Source organism: Elephas maximus, chromosome 2 (genome assembly GCF_024166365.1).
Source record: "Elephas maximus indicus isolate mEleMax1 chromosome 2, mEleMax1 primary haplotype, whole genome shotgun sequence".
In the NCBI taxonomy this organism is placed as follows: Eukaryota; Metazoa; Chordata; class Mammalia; order Proboscidea; family Elephantidae; genus Elephas; species Elephas maximus.
The window spans coordinates 207,691,737-207,709,539 of NC_064820.1; the positions used below are offsets into that span (position 1 = coordinate 207,691,737).

General features: G+C 37.9%; 1 protein-coding gene across 1 annotated transcript; it reads right to left on the reverse strand.

Moving 5' to 3' along the window:
* Positions 1 to 4,441: 4,441 nt before the first annotated feature.
* LOC126070482 (olfactory receptor 2T1) lies at positions 4,442 to 5,515 on the reverse strand. The gene has a single exon (XM_049874679.1). It carries the CDS (start codon positions 5,408 to 5,410, stop codon positions 4,442 to 4,444), a length of 969 nt encoding a protein of 322 aa, XP_049730636.1. The 5' UTR covers positions 5,411 to 5,515.
* Positions 5,516 to 17,803: the final 12,288 nt, after the last annotated feature.

Here is a 17,803-nt window from a genome sequence, read left to right on the forward strand (position 1 = left end):
ATAAACTGAATGCTTCAAAGGCCAGCGTAGCAGGGGCAGGGGTCTGGGGACCATGGTTTCAGGGGACATCTAAGTCAATTGGCATAATAAAATCTATTAAGAAAACATTCTGCATCCCACTTTGAAGAGTGGCGTCTGGGGTCTTAAACACTAGCAAGCAGCCATCTAATATGCATCAATTGTTCTCAATCCACCTGGATCAAAGGAGAATGAACACCAAGGACACAAGGCAATTATGAGCCCAAGAGACAGAAAGGCCCACATGAACCAGAGACTTACATCATCCTGAGACCAGAAGAACTAGATGGTGCCCGGACACAACCGATGACTGCCCTGACAGGGAGCACAACAGAGAACCCCTGAGGGAGCAGGAGAACAGTGGGATGCAGACCCCAAATTCTCATAAGACCATACTTAATGGTCTGACTGAGACTAGAAGGACTCCGGTGGTCATGGCCACCCAGATCTTCTGTTGGCCCAAGACAGGAACCATTCCCGAAGCCAACTCTTCAGACATGGATTGGACTGGACAATGGGATGGAGAGGAATGCTGGTGAGGAGTGAGCTTCTTGGATTAGGTGGACTCTTGAGACGATGTTGGCATCTCCTGCCTGGAGGGGAGACGAGAGGGTGCAGGGAGTTAGAAGCTGGAAAAATTGACACGAAAAGAGAGAGTGGAGGGAGAGAGCGGGCTGACTCATTAGGGAGGAGAGTAGCAAGTTGTATATGGGTTTTTGTGTGAGAAACTGACTTGATTTGTAAACTTTCACTTAAAACACAATAAAAAGTATATATAAAAAAGAAGTTATACTTAAAATCAAATGATGTTATGGAAATAATGGTTACTTTGCTATGTTATCTTTTAAACTTATTAATTAATTTTGACTTTGAGCAGGGCAGAAAATAAGTTCTTTCTTCATAGAACTTATGAGTAGCGAGATACAAGATGCAGAACTAACCATTATTGCTGGGTACAGTTCCTTGGCAGAGTATAGAATTCTATCTTTACTAAAAAATTTTAAATGGGTAAAGCTAAAGTCATTAGCCAGTATACACATTTCAAAAAATATACCTGTAAAATAATTCCTTGAGTAATTGTGTTTTGGATGTATTAAAAAAAAAAAAAAAAAAAAAAAACCCGAGCTCAAACTAGTTAGTCTTTCAATGCATCTAAGAAATTACCACTGTTTAGATTTGACTATTGCTAGTCTGCCACTGTCCCGCCTTGAGCAAAATTTTAATAGCCTCAATGTCTTAATCACGAAAACATATTTATAAACATCTCATTTTCAAACCAATAGGGGATAATCTAATAAACATACAAACACTGGGTCTTTTCACAAATCTAGTTTTATAAAAGCATTCATGATGAGATGAGTGAGAAAATAAAAAATGATGTCTCCTAAATTATGTTCTAAATGTTCATGAATATCTCTTTACAAAAGAATGTAAATGTTTCTTGGAAGAAATATCCTTCGGGTTCCCAAACCTATAGCGATTGGAACTGCACAAATGAAGTCATAGCTCAAGTCCTGAGTATCAGTTGAACCACAAGGGTTTCTATCATTGCTTTCTTGTTTAGAACATCTTGGATGGCCCTTATGAAATGTAACAGGAAAATACAACCTTGAAATAGGTCTTGGTGGAAGCATTTACACCACAGAAATTGGCCAACATTATAAATCAGATTCTCTCTCCTCCTACCATTATAAAACATATACACACAGTATTGGGAAATTTTTTTTTTTTTATTGGGAGCCCTGGGGTAGTGATGTTGGAATGAAACCTCAGACGGGTCTGAATCGGACAGAGGTTCCAAGATGGAATCCTGCTCGTGAAATCACACATTATCTTGCTGAATAGTTTCTTCATACGGAAGGAGAGGGAGGAAAAAGATCTATTTCTTCCCTCAAATTGACTTTGTATTTCGCACTTATATATCCTGGAATCTGAAAGTGTTATCAGCCTGTAAACCTCTCTTAGTAGTAAAGTTGGATGGTTAAACTGCATTCTTGTTAATTAAAATAAAAGATAGTTTTAAGTGAAAAAAAAAATATTACAAATACAAAAAAGTATGAACTTTTTTTTAATTTTCTCAAACCGAACATTGGATATGAAATCAGCATCCACATAAAGAAACAGAAAACTACCAGCACTCTAGAAACCATTCATGCACCTTCCAAAGGAGCTAACTATCCTGAACTACTAACTAAAAAAACAAAAAAAAAAAACTAACTAGAGAGGTTAATTTTGAGAAATTTGTGTTTTATATTATCAATACCCTCTTTTGTTGCTTCTTTAGTTTAAGATTATATTTCTAAGATTAACACATATTGTTGATAGTAGTTTTAGAACATCAATTCTAATTGTATGTGTATGTCATAATTCATTTATTCATTTCACCATCAGCGGGTTTTGGGGTAACTTTAATTTGTTTTTTTATATTACAGAATGACTTTTGGTGAACACTACATGTACATTTCCGTTCAGAATTACTAAAGGGTGGACCTATTGGGGCACAGGGTATAGATACATTCAGCTTTAGTCATTACTGGCACACACAAAAAATATCCATTTTTTGTTTGCTTGCTTTTTTTTTTTCCTCGTCTTTCCCTCCACTGGAATGAAAAATTCATTAGAGCAGGTGCTTTGTCTCTTCTTCACAGCTATGATGAATGAATGAATGAGTGAGGAAGCTGTATCTGAAGGATGTATAGTACTATCAATCACATTGCTTGAAATCCTGGGATCTAGAGCACTAAATTAAAGATGTACCCTACAAAAGTCCCTTAACTCCCTGAGTCCCAGTGTTCTCATCTGTAAGTTGGGACTCAGAAGTGCTTCATTTGTTATGAGGTTCTTAGAGGATGATGAACCCGACAAGGCACATATATTGTTCAATTTTAGACAAGGATGGACAAATACAAGATTATGATGACTATGTTTCCACAACACTAATTCAAAATGGTGAATTAGTAGTTTAATAAAGCCACCCTTTCAATTCCTGAGTGAACTCCTTATGTAATTGTATAATACCCTGAACACGTGTCACATGCTTTCTGTCCTCAATTTCTGGTTCAGTGGGAAGCGTAGGTATAAATCATGAGCTAACTGGTATTACCTGGCTGACATACGCTTAACCTTGATGACCCTGTGGCATAATTGAAAAGTGATTTTAGTATCTGTCTTAGTTATCTAGAGCTGCTATAACAGAAATACCACCAGTGAATGGCTTTAACAAACTGAAATTTATTCTCTCACAGTTTAGGAGGCTAGAAGTAAGAATTCAGGGTAGAAATCCCAGTGGAAAACTTTCTGTCTCTGTCAGCTATGGGGGAAGGTTGTTGTCATCAATCTTCCCCTGGTCTAGGAGCTTCTCAGCACAGGGACCCCTGGTCCAAAGGATGTGCTCTGCTCCTGGCACTTCTTTCTTGGTGGTATGAGGTCCCTCTTCTCTCTGCTTGCTTCTGTCTTGTATACTTCAAAAGAGATTGACTCAAAATACATCCTAACCATGCAGATTGAGTCTGGCCTCATTAACATAACTGCCTGTAATCCTGGCTCATTAACACCCAGGGGTTAGGATTTACGACACATAGGATTATCACGTCAGATCATGAAATAGAATGACAGCCATACAATACTGGGAATCATGGCCTAGCCAAGTTGACACATAGTTTGGAGGGACACACTTCAATCTATAACAGTATCCTTCCAATTAACATTCAAGTAAGTTTCTCTAACCTCCTGGAAACCCCTTCAAGCGAACAAAACTCTCATGTTGCCTTCTCTGGTAAATGTCCTTTGCCCTAAACCATCAATTTTAACTCATCTGAAAAATAACTTACTAGTGTGTTGCAAGCAAACAAGTTAAATACCATATTTTTACCAAAAGCAAAAAACACCTAATGATTGTAGTGAGTACAATGACAGTTGAAAAAATTATTTACGACTCTTTTTACCCCCTGACAAATGGGAGCACATACACCAATTCTCCTTCTAAAAGGATGGATCATAGTATTGCTCAAAAAAAATAGAAAAGATAATATTTCTCTTACACTTAGATGGTGAGCTAGATTTATACAGTAGTGTCACAAATTCCAAAAGTGCCACCTTCCCTCCGTCAATATAGTTTACACAACTGAAAATAGAATGTGATTTATTTTACCTTTAAAAGGTAAAACTCCAGAAGATTTTTTTTTTAATTATGTTTCTGGAAACCATGGGGCATTTACTTTTAATACAAGTGAATAGAGCAGGAGAAAGAGACATTTTTAAAAAATGAAAGAAGAAAGGATAAAGGAAGGGGTACAAACAGGGCACATTTTTATATACTTTTTTTTTTTTTTTGGCAGCGTTCTCTCCAATTTAATCCTTCAATGACAGCATGAACATACTGGCCACAGACTCTCCCATTCACCACTCAAATGGGAAAAAGCCATCAAAAGGCATCCCCTGACACCCTTTGTGAAGATGTGAACTTCCCCAAGGCCCGCCTCAGAGCACCAGTCACGTCTTTGTTCCTCAGACTGTAGATGACGGGGTTTAGCACGGGTGTGAGGATGGTATAGAATACGGAGAAAATTTTGTCCTGAGCTGGCGTGTGGTAAGAGTGCGGCAGCATGTATGTGTACATGGCAGCCCCATAGAACAAGGTAACCACAGTTATGTGAGATGAGCAGGTGGCAAATGCTTTCTTCCTCCCCTCCACTGAGCTCATGTGGTGGACTGTGGTCAGGATTCGGGCATAGGAGGCAATCACCACGGAGAAAGGAATCAGCAGCATCAAAACACAGCACACATACATCACTGTCTCATAGAGGGCTGTGTCTGCACATGCCAAGTTCAGGACGGCAGGCGCCTCACAGAAGAAATGATTAATCTCCCGGGAGTTGCAGAAGGGAAAGCTCATGGTGATGGGGGTTAGGAGGAAGCCATCCAAAGACCCCCCAAACCAGGATCCTGCTATGATCATCCAACAGATCTTGTGACTCATGAGGACAGGGTATCTCAGAGGGTTGCAGATGGCCACATAGCGGTCATAGGCCATGAGGCCCAACAGGAAGAATTCTGCTCCCACCAAGGTGACATAAAGGAAGTGCTGAGCTGTGCAGCCCGCAAAGGAGATGGTCCTTTGGCCCAGCATATAATCTACCAGCATCTTGGGCACAATGGTAGAGGTATACATCATGTCAATGATGGAGAGGTGGCTGAGCAAGAAGTACATGGGAGTTTGGAGATGTGAGTCAGTGTGGATCAGGAAGATCATGATCCCATTAGCCATCAGCGCAGTGAAGAGGATAACAGTGATGATGGCAAAAAGAAGTCCTGCAGTATCCTTTCTGGTGAACAGCCCCGTGAAGGTAAAGTCTGTAGAGGATGTGTTATACTCTTCCATGGATTCCACCATGGTACTGATATGATCTAGAATCTCACAAATAAAATGATAACATCCTGAGGGAACAAAAATAAAAAAATATGGATTAATTGTTAGGCAATGAACTTCCAACAGTTGGAAGAAACAATTTGAGAATATTTTCTTGGTACTGATATCCAGCAACTAATCTATTCCAGAAGGTTTTCAATAAAATTTATCATTTAAAATCAATTATTCTTTAAATTTGTTGGATAAGATGTTGGCGGGTACTATAGTACTACAGTGCTACACATAACGCTTAAGGATGCACACCATGCCTTACCCATCACATTAGAATGTTTGAGCTAAACAACATCTAAACATATTCTGGTCATGTGCATGTGTGTTTGTGAATGTGTGTGTGCATGTGAGAGAGAGAAAGCTATTAAGAGAGTCACAAAAAGACAGAGGCGATGTGAATGAACTACCATAGATGTAAATTTAAATCACTGTTTTTATTAAATGCATTTTTCTTATGATCAGCATCACCACCATCTTCTAAAAATTTTCAAAAGGGCAGAAACAAGATGGAAGAGAAGTTAGATATTTCCTGTGGTCCCTCTTACAACAAAGACCCAAAAAAACAAGTGAATCAATTATATATGACACTCTAGGAGCCCTGGACATCAAAGGCAAAGTTGAGAAATCAGACTGAGTGGCGGGGAGGAAGAGAGGGTTCACAAGCACTGAGGAGTTTCCATACAAGCCTCCAGAATCAGTGAAAAGCAACGCTCAATCGGGAAAAGAAAAGTACATGTGTATTTCCTACTGTGCAAATCAAAAAATATTCCTTTGGGAAAAACCTCTCTCCCATTTACCTGACCCCTCCCAGCTCTGCACCCAGGCTGGACTCAGAGACTGCTGCATACCTTGGGATGGAAGTACAACTCGTCATGTGCCCTGAGCCATTCTTCCTGCCTCAGAGATGGAGCAAACTAACAACCAGGAAAAAAAAATAATCAGCCAGGTCCCCTACGCTGAGAACTCAGGGCAGGCACAGCTCCCTTGGCTAGGCACAGGCACAGGCACAAGGGTTCCATGGACTTTGAATGCCTTTCACCCCTGCATAGACCTGTGTAGGCCCTTTCAACAGCATCAGCCCTCATTAGTATGGTACAACAGGGTATATAAGTAAATATTAACTTCGACTGTATCAGGTATATGGTGAAGTGGTAGGCTTATGACATTTGACACCACTCTACTATTAAGCAGGGTCCTCACCTACCCATATCAGGGCTCTGAGGACTGGTGGCTCCACACACACCACATAGCCACCCGTGACTGGGTTCAAGAATAAGTGGTGCCTCCCAGTCCTACAGCCAACATCATTGGGAGTCCAGAATCCAGCTGCAAAACCGACCCACCTATGCACTCTAGGGAACAGGAACATATGTTCCTCCCAGACACTCAAGGGCAAGCCCCTTGCCTAGCTCAGTGCATGACCCCCTTCTGCACCCAAATACCTGTGCCTACACCAATCACCCCTGCCTGTATAGGACTGTAGATGAGAGCCTGCACCAAACATGTAGTGACTGACTACCTGGACATCTGAACAGAAATGATACAATAAAAGTAAATGGACTTCTAGCCTCATTTTCCTAGGAACAGATGTCACCACCTGGAGAGAGAACATTAGAGCCTCAAAGGCCTCAATAATCAAACTAGCTCACATGAGCAGCCTATTTAGCCATATCAAAACAAAACAAAACAAGAAACTAGGACATAGTAAACAAACATAAAATAAATAAATATAACTTATTGATGACTTGGAGACAACAGTCAATATTATATCATATAAACAGGCAGACCACAATGGCTTCAGCAAGCTCCCAAAACAAAGAAATGAGAAACCTTCCAGAGGAAGATAATTTCCTGGAATTACCAGAAGTAGAAGACAACATATTAATATAAAGAACCCTTCAAGGGATCAGGAAGGAGGTCAGACAAAATGCAGAATAAGCCAAGCAACACACAGATAAAGGAAAGAGAAACTTAAGAAAATTAGAGAGGCACATAATAACAAATTTAACAGGCTGCAAGAATCCATAGAGAGACAAACAGAAATCCAGAAGATTAACAATAAAATTTCAGAATTAGACAATTCAGTAGAATGTAATAGGAGGAAAATTGAGGAAATGAAAATCAGAATTAGTGAGGTTGAAAATAAAACACTTAACACCAACTTATTTGAGGAAAAATAAGACAAAAGAATTAAAAAAAAATGAACACTAAGAATTACGTGGGACTTTATGAAGAGGAATAACCTAAAAGCGATTGAAGTACAAGACGCAGGGTATAACAGAAAATATAGATAGAATTGTTGAAGATTTGTTGGCAGAAAACTTCCCTGATATTGCAAAAGATGCAAAGATATCTATTCAAGATGCTCATTGAACCTCAAACAAGGTAGATCCCAAAAGAAAGTCACCAAGACATATTATAATCAATCTTGCCAAAACCAAGATAACGAGAGAATTTTAAGAGTGGCTAGGGATAAACAAAAAGGCACCTACAAAGAACAATCAATAAGACTAAGCTCAGACTACTCAGCAGAAACCATGCAGGCAAGAAGGCATTGGGATGACATATATAAAACCTTGAAGGAAAAAAATAATGCCAGCCAAGAATTATATATCCAGCAGAGCTGTCTCTGAAATATGGCAAAACTAAGGCATTTTCAGATAAATACAAATTTTGGGAATTGGCAGAAAAAATTACATGAAATACTAAAGGGAATCCTCCAGTTAGAAAATCAATAACATTCGATAACAACCCAAGACTAGAACAGAGCACAGAGCAACCAGATATCAACCCAGATAGGGAAGTCACAAAAACAAAGCAGAGATAAATACTGAAAATAGGGAAACAGAAATGTAAATATGTAAAAGATGACAACATTAAAATGAAAAAGAGTGACTGAAAAAGGTAGTCACAGACCTTTCATATGGACAGGAAGTCAAGGGGAAATAAATAACAGATTGGTTTAAACTTAGAAAAATAGGGAGGGGTAAATGTTAAGCTAACCACAAAGGAAACTAACAATCCTACATATCAAAATAAAAAGCAAGAAAAATATAAAGACTCAGCAAATACAAAAGCAACAAGAAAAAAAGATGAAAATAAAATACACAAAGAAAAATGACTCAGCACAGAAAATTAAACGAACAAAGAAACTATCAACAACACACACAAAAAATAATACACCAAAATGACAGCCTAAACTCATTTTGCAATGTGGCAATATTAACTTCTGATGAAACAGACATTAAAGTAAAATCCATAACAAAGGTTAAGGAAGGACACTATATAATGATTAAAGGGTCGATACACCAGGAAGACATAACCATAATAGATGTTTATGCACCCAATGACAGGGCTCCAAAATACATAAAACAAACACTGATAGCATTGAAAAGAGAGGTAGACATCTCCACAATAATAGTAGGATACTTCAACACACCACTTCCAGTGAAGGACAGAACATCCAGGAAGAAGCTCAATAAAGACACAGAAGATCTAAATGCCACAATCAACCAAATTGACCTCATAGACATATACAGAACACTCCACACAAAAGCAGCCAAGTATACTTTCTTTTCCAACGCACATGGAACATTCTCCAGAATAGACCACATATTAGGCCATAAACCAAGCCTTAACAGAATGCAAAGCATCAAAATATTACAAAGCATCTCTTCTGACCATAAAGCCATGAACGTAGAAATCAAAAACAGAAAAAGCAAGGAAAAAAAATCAAACACATGGAAACTGAACAACACCTTGCTCAAAAAAATACTAGGTTATATAAGAAAGCAAGGATGGAATAAACAAATTCACAGAATCAAATGCAAATGAAAACACATCCTACCAGAACCTTTAGGACACAGGTAAAGCAGCCATCAGAGGTCAATTTATAGCAATAAATGTAAACATCCAAAAAGAAGAAACGGCCAAATCAAAGAATTATCCTTACGACTTGAACAAATAGAAAGAGAGAAGCAAAAGATGTCTTTGGGCACCAAAAGAAAGTAAATAATAAAAATTAAAGCAGAATTAAATGAAAGATAACACAAAAACAATTGAAAGAGTTAACAAGACTAAAAACTGGTTCTTTGAAAAGATCAACAAAATCGGTAAACCATTGGCCAAATTGGCAAAAGAAAAACAGGAGAGTAAACAAAAAACCCAAATAAGAAAGGAGATGGGCAATTTCAAAATAAAACAAACTGATATTAAAAGAATCACAACAGAATACTATGAAATATTGTACTCTACCAAATTTGAAAATCTAGAGGAAATGGACAAATTTCTAGGAATTCACCACCTACCTAAACTAACACAAACAGAGTTAGAACGACTAAATAACCCAATAACAAAAGAGATTTAAAAGGTAATTTAAAAACTCCCCAAAACAACAACAACAAAAAAGCCCTGGTCCTGATGCCTTCACTGGAGATATCTATCAAACTTTCAGAGAAGAGTTAACACCACTACTACTAAAGATATTTCAGAGGGTAGAAAAAGAGGGAATACTCCCAAACTCATTCTATGAAGCCAACATAACCCTGATAACAAAACCAGTAAGCACACCACCACAAAAAAAGAAAATTATGCACATATATCCTCATGAACATAGAAACATCCCTAACACAATTCTCGCCAACAGAATTCAACAACATATCAAAAAAATAATTCACCATGACCAAGTAGAATTCACACCAGGTATGCAGGGATGGTTTAACATTAGAAAAACAATCACTGTAATCCATCACATAAATAAAACAAAAGACAAGAACCACATGATCTTATTAACTGATGCAGAAAAGGTATTTGAGAAAGTCTAACACCCATTCATGATAAAAACTTTCAGCAAAATAGGAATTATCAACATGATAAAAGGCATTTATACAAAGCCAACAGCCAACATCATCCTAAATGGAGAGAGTCTGAAAGCTCTCCTTTTGAAAATGGGAACTAGACAAGGATGCCCTTTATCACCATTCTTATTCAACATTGTGCTGGAGGTCCCAGCCAGAGCAATTAGTATACAAAAAGAAAAAAGCATATCCAAACTGGTAAGGAAGAAGTAAAAGTAGATCTATTTGCAAATGAAATGACCTTATACAAAGAATAACCCCAAAGAATCCACAGGAATACTACTGGAACTAATAGAAGATTTCAGCAAAGTATCAGGATACAAGATAAACTTACAAAAATCAGTTGGATTCCTCTACCTCAGCAAAGAGAACTTTGAAGAGGAAATCACCGAATCAATACCATTTACAATAATCCCCAAGAAGATGAAATACTTAGGGATAAATCTAACCAGAAATGTAAAAGACCTATAAAAAGAAAACTACAAGACACTACTGCAAGAAACCAAAAGAGACCTAAGTAGTGGAAAAACATACCTTGCTCATGGATAGGAAGACTCAACATTGTGAAAATGTCTGATCTACTCAAAGTGATCTACAGATACAATGTAATCCCGATCCGAATTCCAATGACATTTTTCAATGAGATGGAGAAACAAATCACCAACTTCATATGGAAAGGGAAGAAGCCCCGGATAAGAAAAGCATTACTAAAAAAGAAAAACAAAGTGGGAGGCCTTGAACTACCTGATTTTAGAACCTATTATACTGCTACAGTATTCAAAAGAGGCTGGTACTGGTGCAACAACAGATACATAGACCAGTGGAACAAAATTGAGAATCCAGACATAAATCCATCCACCTATGAGCAGCTGATATTTGACAAAGGCCTAAAGTTTGTTAATTTGGGAAACGACAGTGTCTTTAACACATGGTGCTAGCATAACTGGATATCCATCTGCAAAAAAAATGAAAACTTCCCTAACATCATGAAAAATGAAAAGCTGACCATCCAAGAATTTCCATGAGCTCCATATAATAGAGATCCCAAAAGAAAATCATGAAAGCATATCATAATCACATTTGCTAAAACCAAAGACGAAAAAATCCGTAGAGCAGTTTGAGAAAAACAAAAAGTCACATACAGAGGAGAAACAATTAGACTAAGCTCTGATTGCTTGGCAGAAACCATGCAGACAGAAAGGCAATAGTATGACATACATAAAACATTGAAAGAAAAAAATTGCCAACAAAGAATAATATATCCTGCAAAGCTCTCATTCAAATATGGTATGAAATTAGGCCATTTCCAGACAAACAGACATTAAGGGAATGTGTAAAAACCAAATCAAACTTACAAGGATTATTAAAGGAAGTCCTTTGGTCTGAGAAGAAACGACATCAGACCTCAGCCTGAATCTAGGATGTAAAATGGTACTAGCAAGATACCAACCAAAAGACTTACGGCAGGGAACCAGAAAGGTTAATCTGGAAATGACAACAATGTCAGAGCAATAAGAGAGCAAATAAACAGTGTAGGTATAGAACTTTCTAATGCAAAGGAAGGCAAGGTGAAACCAAGTAATAAAAGACTGGTTCAAACCTAGGACAATAGGGGCAAATTTCAAGGTAACCAAAAAGAAAGTTAATGAACCTAGTAATCAAAATAAAGAAGAGAAACATAAAGTCTCAATAAAAACAAAATCTATGAAAACAAAAGAAATGAAAAAGAAATCCACAAACAAAAGGAACTCAGCACAGGAGAGTAAGAGGAACAAAGAAAATGTCAGCACTGCAAAAAAAAGCACTACAAAATGACAGCAAACTCACAACTATCAATAATTACACTGAACATAAATGGCATAAATGCACCATAAAGAGACACAGAGTGACAGAATGGATTAAAAACAAAAGGAGGTGGCAGAGCCAAGATGGCTGACTAGGTAGAAGCTACCTAGGATCCCTCTTGCAACAAAGACTCAGAAAAACAAGTGAATCAATCACATACATGACAATCTACGAACCCTGACCATCAAACACAGATCTAAAGAGTTCACCTGAGTAACAGAGACTGAGAACGCGCAACCATGGGGAAGCAACGAGTGTTTTCAGAGCCTGGAGACAGCGTCCCGGTCAGAAAACCTTGGCACCGGGCTTTGGATTGGGAGCAGGGGAGCTGAGAACGGCATCCTGATATGGCGCAAACATAGGACGCAGCCCTAGCCCCCAGAAGTGACCTCGGGGGAAGCCCAGACAGTGCATGCAGGCAGCGCAGCAAAGTGGCTGACAGGAGGAAAAGTCACCGGGAGGCAGCGACTGGTTTTGGAGCCTGGAGTGTGGTGTCCTAGCCGGAGAACCTTGGCACTGGGCTTTGGACTGGGAGCAGAGGAACTGACCACGGCTTCTGAGACAGCACAAGCAAAGGACGCAGGGCTGACCCTCGGGGGCAATCTTGACTCAGCAAACGCAGACAGGCTACACACCCCTCGGGAATGTCAAATAAAACAGTCATCACCAAGCAAGATAAGTAACTTTCTCTATATTCCTGGGTGCTACTCTCTCCTATCTATCTGATCCCTCTCCTCCCCTTCCCAGGCAGCTTCATTAATGTTGGAATTTCCTGAGCCAGAGAGTGAAGTTCTCTGTGGTATCTTTGTGTGTGTGTGTGTGTTTTTGGTCTTTTCCTAACCCATTCTCCCGGCCTGAGAGAAGCAGCTACGAAAAACCCAGGGACCAAAAATCCTTCCCTGACTTCCCGAAATTGGACTAAAATACAGAACCAGCTCCAGCCAAGTGTATGAGATCCACAGTCTTGGGCTTTCATCTCTACAGGGAACAAGGTGGCTATTATAATGCAAAGGCAATTCTGATAGGGATCTGACAGTAATTGTTTTAGCTGATTACTGGAAAGAAAAGTTTCCCAGGTCTGATATCTCTGCTTATTAAACAGAGGCCTCACTGACCCACAACTAGGAACTGAGGGCTGAAGCTCCCCTCAGACCACCTAGCCTCCTGCCTTAGGTGTCTGAGGATGGTGACACCTACCAATTCGTAGAGGTACATGCATTGGGTGCCTAAGGTACAGCTGCAGAGACCACCCACCAAAGTGCTTTAAAAATAGAGACATGGCTACCTCACTGGCACTTGGGGGAAGCCTGTCAGCATTCTGCCCCCCCAGAGTGTGACCCCCTGCTGCTACTAGAATCTGGTGCACACAGCCAGCACCACTACTCCTCTAGGTGGATAGGTGACAGTCTACACCACACACTTGGTGACCCAAAATCAGATTCTACTAAAGAATAGTGAATGGACTCTTAGGCTTATATATCTGGTAACAGCCCAAAACAGCTAGTAATAGGACATAAGTGATTCAAAGGCTACAACAATCAAGACAGTGCAATCTAGTAGCCCATCTACGTATATTGAAAGAAAACAAAACAAGATAAGACTCAGTGAGCAAACATAAAATAAATCAGTACAATATCTTACAGATGGCTTGGAGACAGCAATCTATACTAAACCACATAAAGAAGCAGACCATGATTGCTTCTACAACTCACCAAATTAAAGAATCAAAATCTTTCCCAAATGAAGATACAATCCTGGAATTGCCAGATGCAGAATATAACAAACTAATATACCGAATGCTTCAAGACATCAGGGAAGACCTCAGAAATGAAATAAGACAATCTACAGAAAAAGCCAAGGAACACACTGATAAAGCAGTTGAAGAAATCAAAAAGATTATTCAAGAACATAGTGGAAAAATTAATAAGTTGCAAGAATCCATAGAGAGAGAGCATTCAGAAATCCAAAAGATTAACAGTAAACTTACAGAATTAGACAACTCAATAGGAAGTCAGAGGAGAAGAATTGAGCAATTGGAATGCAGAGTGGGGGAGTTACAGGATAAGGCAATTGACACCAATATAAAAAAAATAGTTGAAGAAAAATGAGAAAAAAAGAATTAAAAAAAAATGAAGAAACCCTAAGAATCATGTGGGACTCTATCAAGAAGAATAACTTGCTTGTGACTGCAGTTCTAGAACAGGAAGGGATAACAGAAAATACAGAGAGAATAGTTGAAGATCTGTTGGCAGAAAACTTCCCTGACATCATGAAAGACAAAGGGATATCTATCCAAGATGTTCATCAAACCCCATTTAAGATTGATCCAAAAAGAAAATCACCAAGACATATTATCATCAAACTTGCCAAAACCAAAGATAAAGAGAAAATTTTAGAAGCAGCCAGGGATGAAAGAAAGGTCTCCTACAAAGGAGAATCAATAAGAATAGGTTCAGACTACTCAGCAGAAACCAGGCAGTCAAGAAAGCAATGGGATGACATATATAGAGCACTGAAGGAGAAAAACTGCCAGCCAAGGACCATATATACACCAAAACTCTCTCTCAAATATGAAGGTGAAATTAAAACATTTACAGATATATACAAGCTTAGAGAATTTGCAAAAACCAAACCAAAGCTACAAGTAATACTAAAGGAAATTGTTTGCTCAGAAAATCAATAATATCGATACCAGCACAACACAAGGTCACAGAACAGAACATCCTGATATCAACTCAAATAGGGAAATCACAAAAACAAATTAAGATTAATTTTTTAAAAGAAAAAAATGCTCAAAACAGGGAATCACTGAAGTCAATATGTAAAAGATCACAATAATCAAAAAGAGGGACTAAATACAGTAGGTATAAAACTGTCATATGGAGGGGAAAACAAGGTGATATAAGACAATAAATTAGGTTTTTACTTAGAAAAATAGGGGTAAATATTAAAGTAACCACAAAGAGGTCTAAAAATTCCACAACACAAAATAAAAAACAAGAAAAACATAACGACTCAGCAAACATAAATTCAACTACTATAAAAACGAGGAACACATAATTTACAAAGAAAAACGTCTCAGCACAAAAAAGTAAGTGGAAAAATGAAATTGTCAACAACACACACAAAAAGGCATCAAAAAGACAGCACTAAACACACACTTATCTATAATTACGCTGAACGTAAATGGAATAAACTCACTAATAAAGAGACAGAGCATCTCAGACTGGAAAAAAAAACACGATCCACCTATATGCTGCCTACAAGAGACACACCTTAGACTTAGAGACACAAACAAACTAAAACTCAAAGGATGAAAAAAACATATCAAGCAAACAATAAGCAAAAAAGAGCAGGAGTAGCAATACTAATTTCTGAGAAAATAGACTTTAGAGTTAAATCCACCACAAAGGATAATGAAGGACACTACATAATGATAAAAGGGACAATTGACCAGGAATATATAACCATATTAAATATTTATGCACCCAATGACAGGGCTGCAAGATACATACAACAAACTTTAACAGAACTGAAAAGTGAGATAGACACCTCCACAATTATAGTAGGAGACTTCAACACAGTGCGTTTGGAGAAGGACCGGACTTCCAGTAAGAAGCTCAATAGAGACACGGAAGACCTAATTGCTACAATCAACCAACTTGACCTCATAGACTTATACAGAACACTCCAACCAACAGCTGCAAAGTACACTTTTTTTTCTAGTGCACATGGAACGTTCTCTAGAATAGACCACATATTAGGTCATAAAACAAACCTTTGCAGAATCCAAAACATTAAAATATCACAAAGCATCTTCTCAGACCACAAGGCCATAAAAGTGGAAATCAATAACAGAAAAATCAGGGAAAAAGAAAACAAATACTTGGAAACTTAACAATATCCTGCTCAAAAAAGACTCGGTTATAGAAGACATTAAGGAGGGAATAAAGAAATTCATAGAATGCAATGCGAATGAAAACACTTCCTATCAAAACCTCTGGGACACAGCAAAAGCAGGGCTCAGAGGTATATTTATATTGATAAATGCACACATACATGAAGAAGAAAGAGCCAAAATCAGAGATCTGTCCCTACAACTTGAACAAATAGAAAGCGAGCAACAAAAGAATCCATTGGGCACCAGAAGAAAACAAATAATAGAAATTAGAGCTGAACTAAATGCATTAGAGAACAGAAAAACAATTAAAAGAATTAACAAAGCCAAAAGCTGGTTCTTTGAAAAAATTAACAAAATTGATAAATCATTGGCCAGACTAACAAAAGAAATACAGGAAAGGAAACAAATAATCCGAATAAGAAACGAGATGGGCCATATCACAACAGACCTAAGTGAAATTAAAAGAATCATATCAGATTATTACAAAAAATTGTACTCTAACAAATTTGCAAACCTAGAAGAAATGGACGAATTCCTAGAAAAACACTACCTACCTAAACTAACACAATCAGAAGTAGAACAATTAAATAGACCCATAACAAAAAAAGAGATTGAAAATGTAATCAGAAAACTCCCAACAAAAAAAAGTCCTGGCCTGGACAACTTCACTGCAGAGCTCTACCAAACTTTCAGAGAAGAGTTAACACCACTACTACTAAAGGTATTTCAAAGCATAGAAAATGATGGAATACTACCTAACTCATTCTATGAAGCCACCATATCCCTGGTACCAAAACCAGGTAAAGACACCACAAAAAAAGAAAATTACAGACCTATACCCCTCATGAACATAGATGCAAAAATCCTCAACAAAATTCTAGCCAATAGAATTCAACAACATATCAAAAAAATACTCCACCATGAACAAGTGGGGTGTTGTGATGCAAGGCTGGTTTAATATTAGAAAAACCGTTAATGTAATTCACCATATAAATAAAACAAAAGACAAAAACCACATGATCTTATCAATTGATGCAGAAAAGGCCTTTGACAAAGTCCAACACCATTCATGATAAAAACTCTCAGCAAAAGAAGAATTGAAGGAAAATTCCTCAGCATAATAAAGGGCATCTATGCAAAGCCAACAGCCAACATCACTCTAAATAGAGAGAACCTGAAAACATTAACCTTGAGAACGGGAACCAGACAAGGGTGCTCTTTATCCCCACTCTTATTGAACATTGTGCTAGATGTCCTAGCCAGAGCAATTAGGCTAGATAAAGAAATAAAGGGCATCCGGATTGGCAAGGAAGAAGTAAAATTATCTCTATTTGCAGATGACATGATCTTATACACAAAAAACCCTAAGGAATCCTCCAGAAAACTACTGAAACTAATAGAAGAGTTCAGCGTAGTCTCAGGCTATGAGATAAACATACAAAAATCACTTGGATTCCTCTACATCAACAAAAAGAACATCGAAGAGGAAATCACCAAATAAATACCATTCACAGTAGCCCCTAAGAAGATAAAATACTTAGGAATAAATCTTACCAAACATGTAAAAGACCTATACAAAGAAAACTACAAAGTACTAGTGCAAGAAACTAAAAATGACCTACATAAGTGGAAAAACATAGCTTGTTCACGGATAGGAAGACTTAACATAGTAAAAATGTCTATTCTACCAAAAGCCATCTATACATACAATGCAATTCCGATCCAAATACCAGTGACATTTTCAAAGTGATGGAGAAACAAATC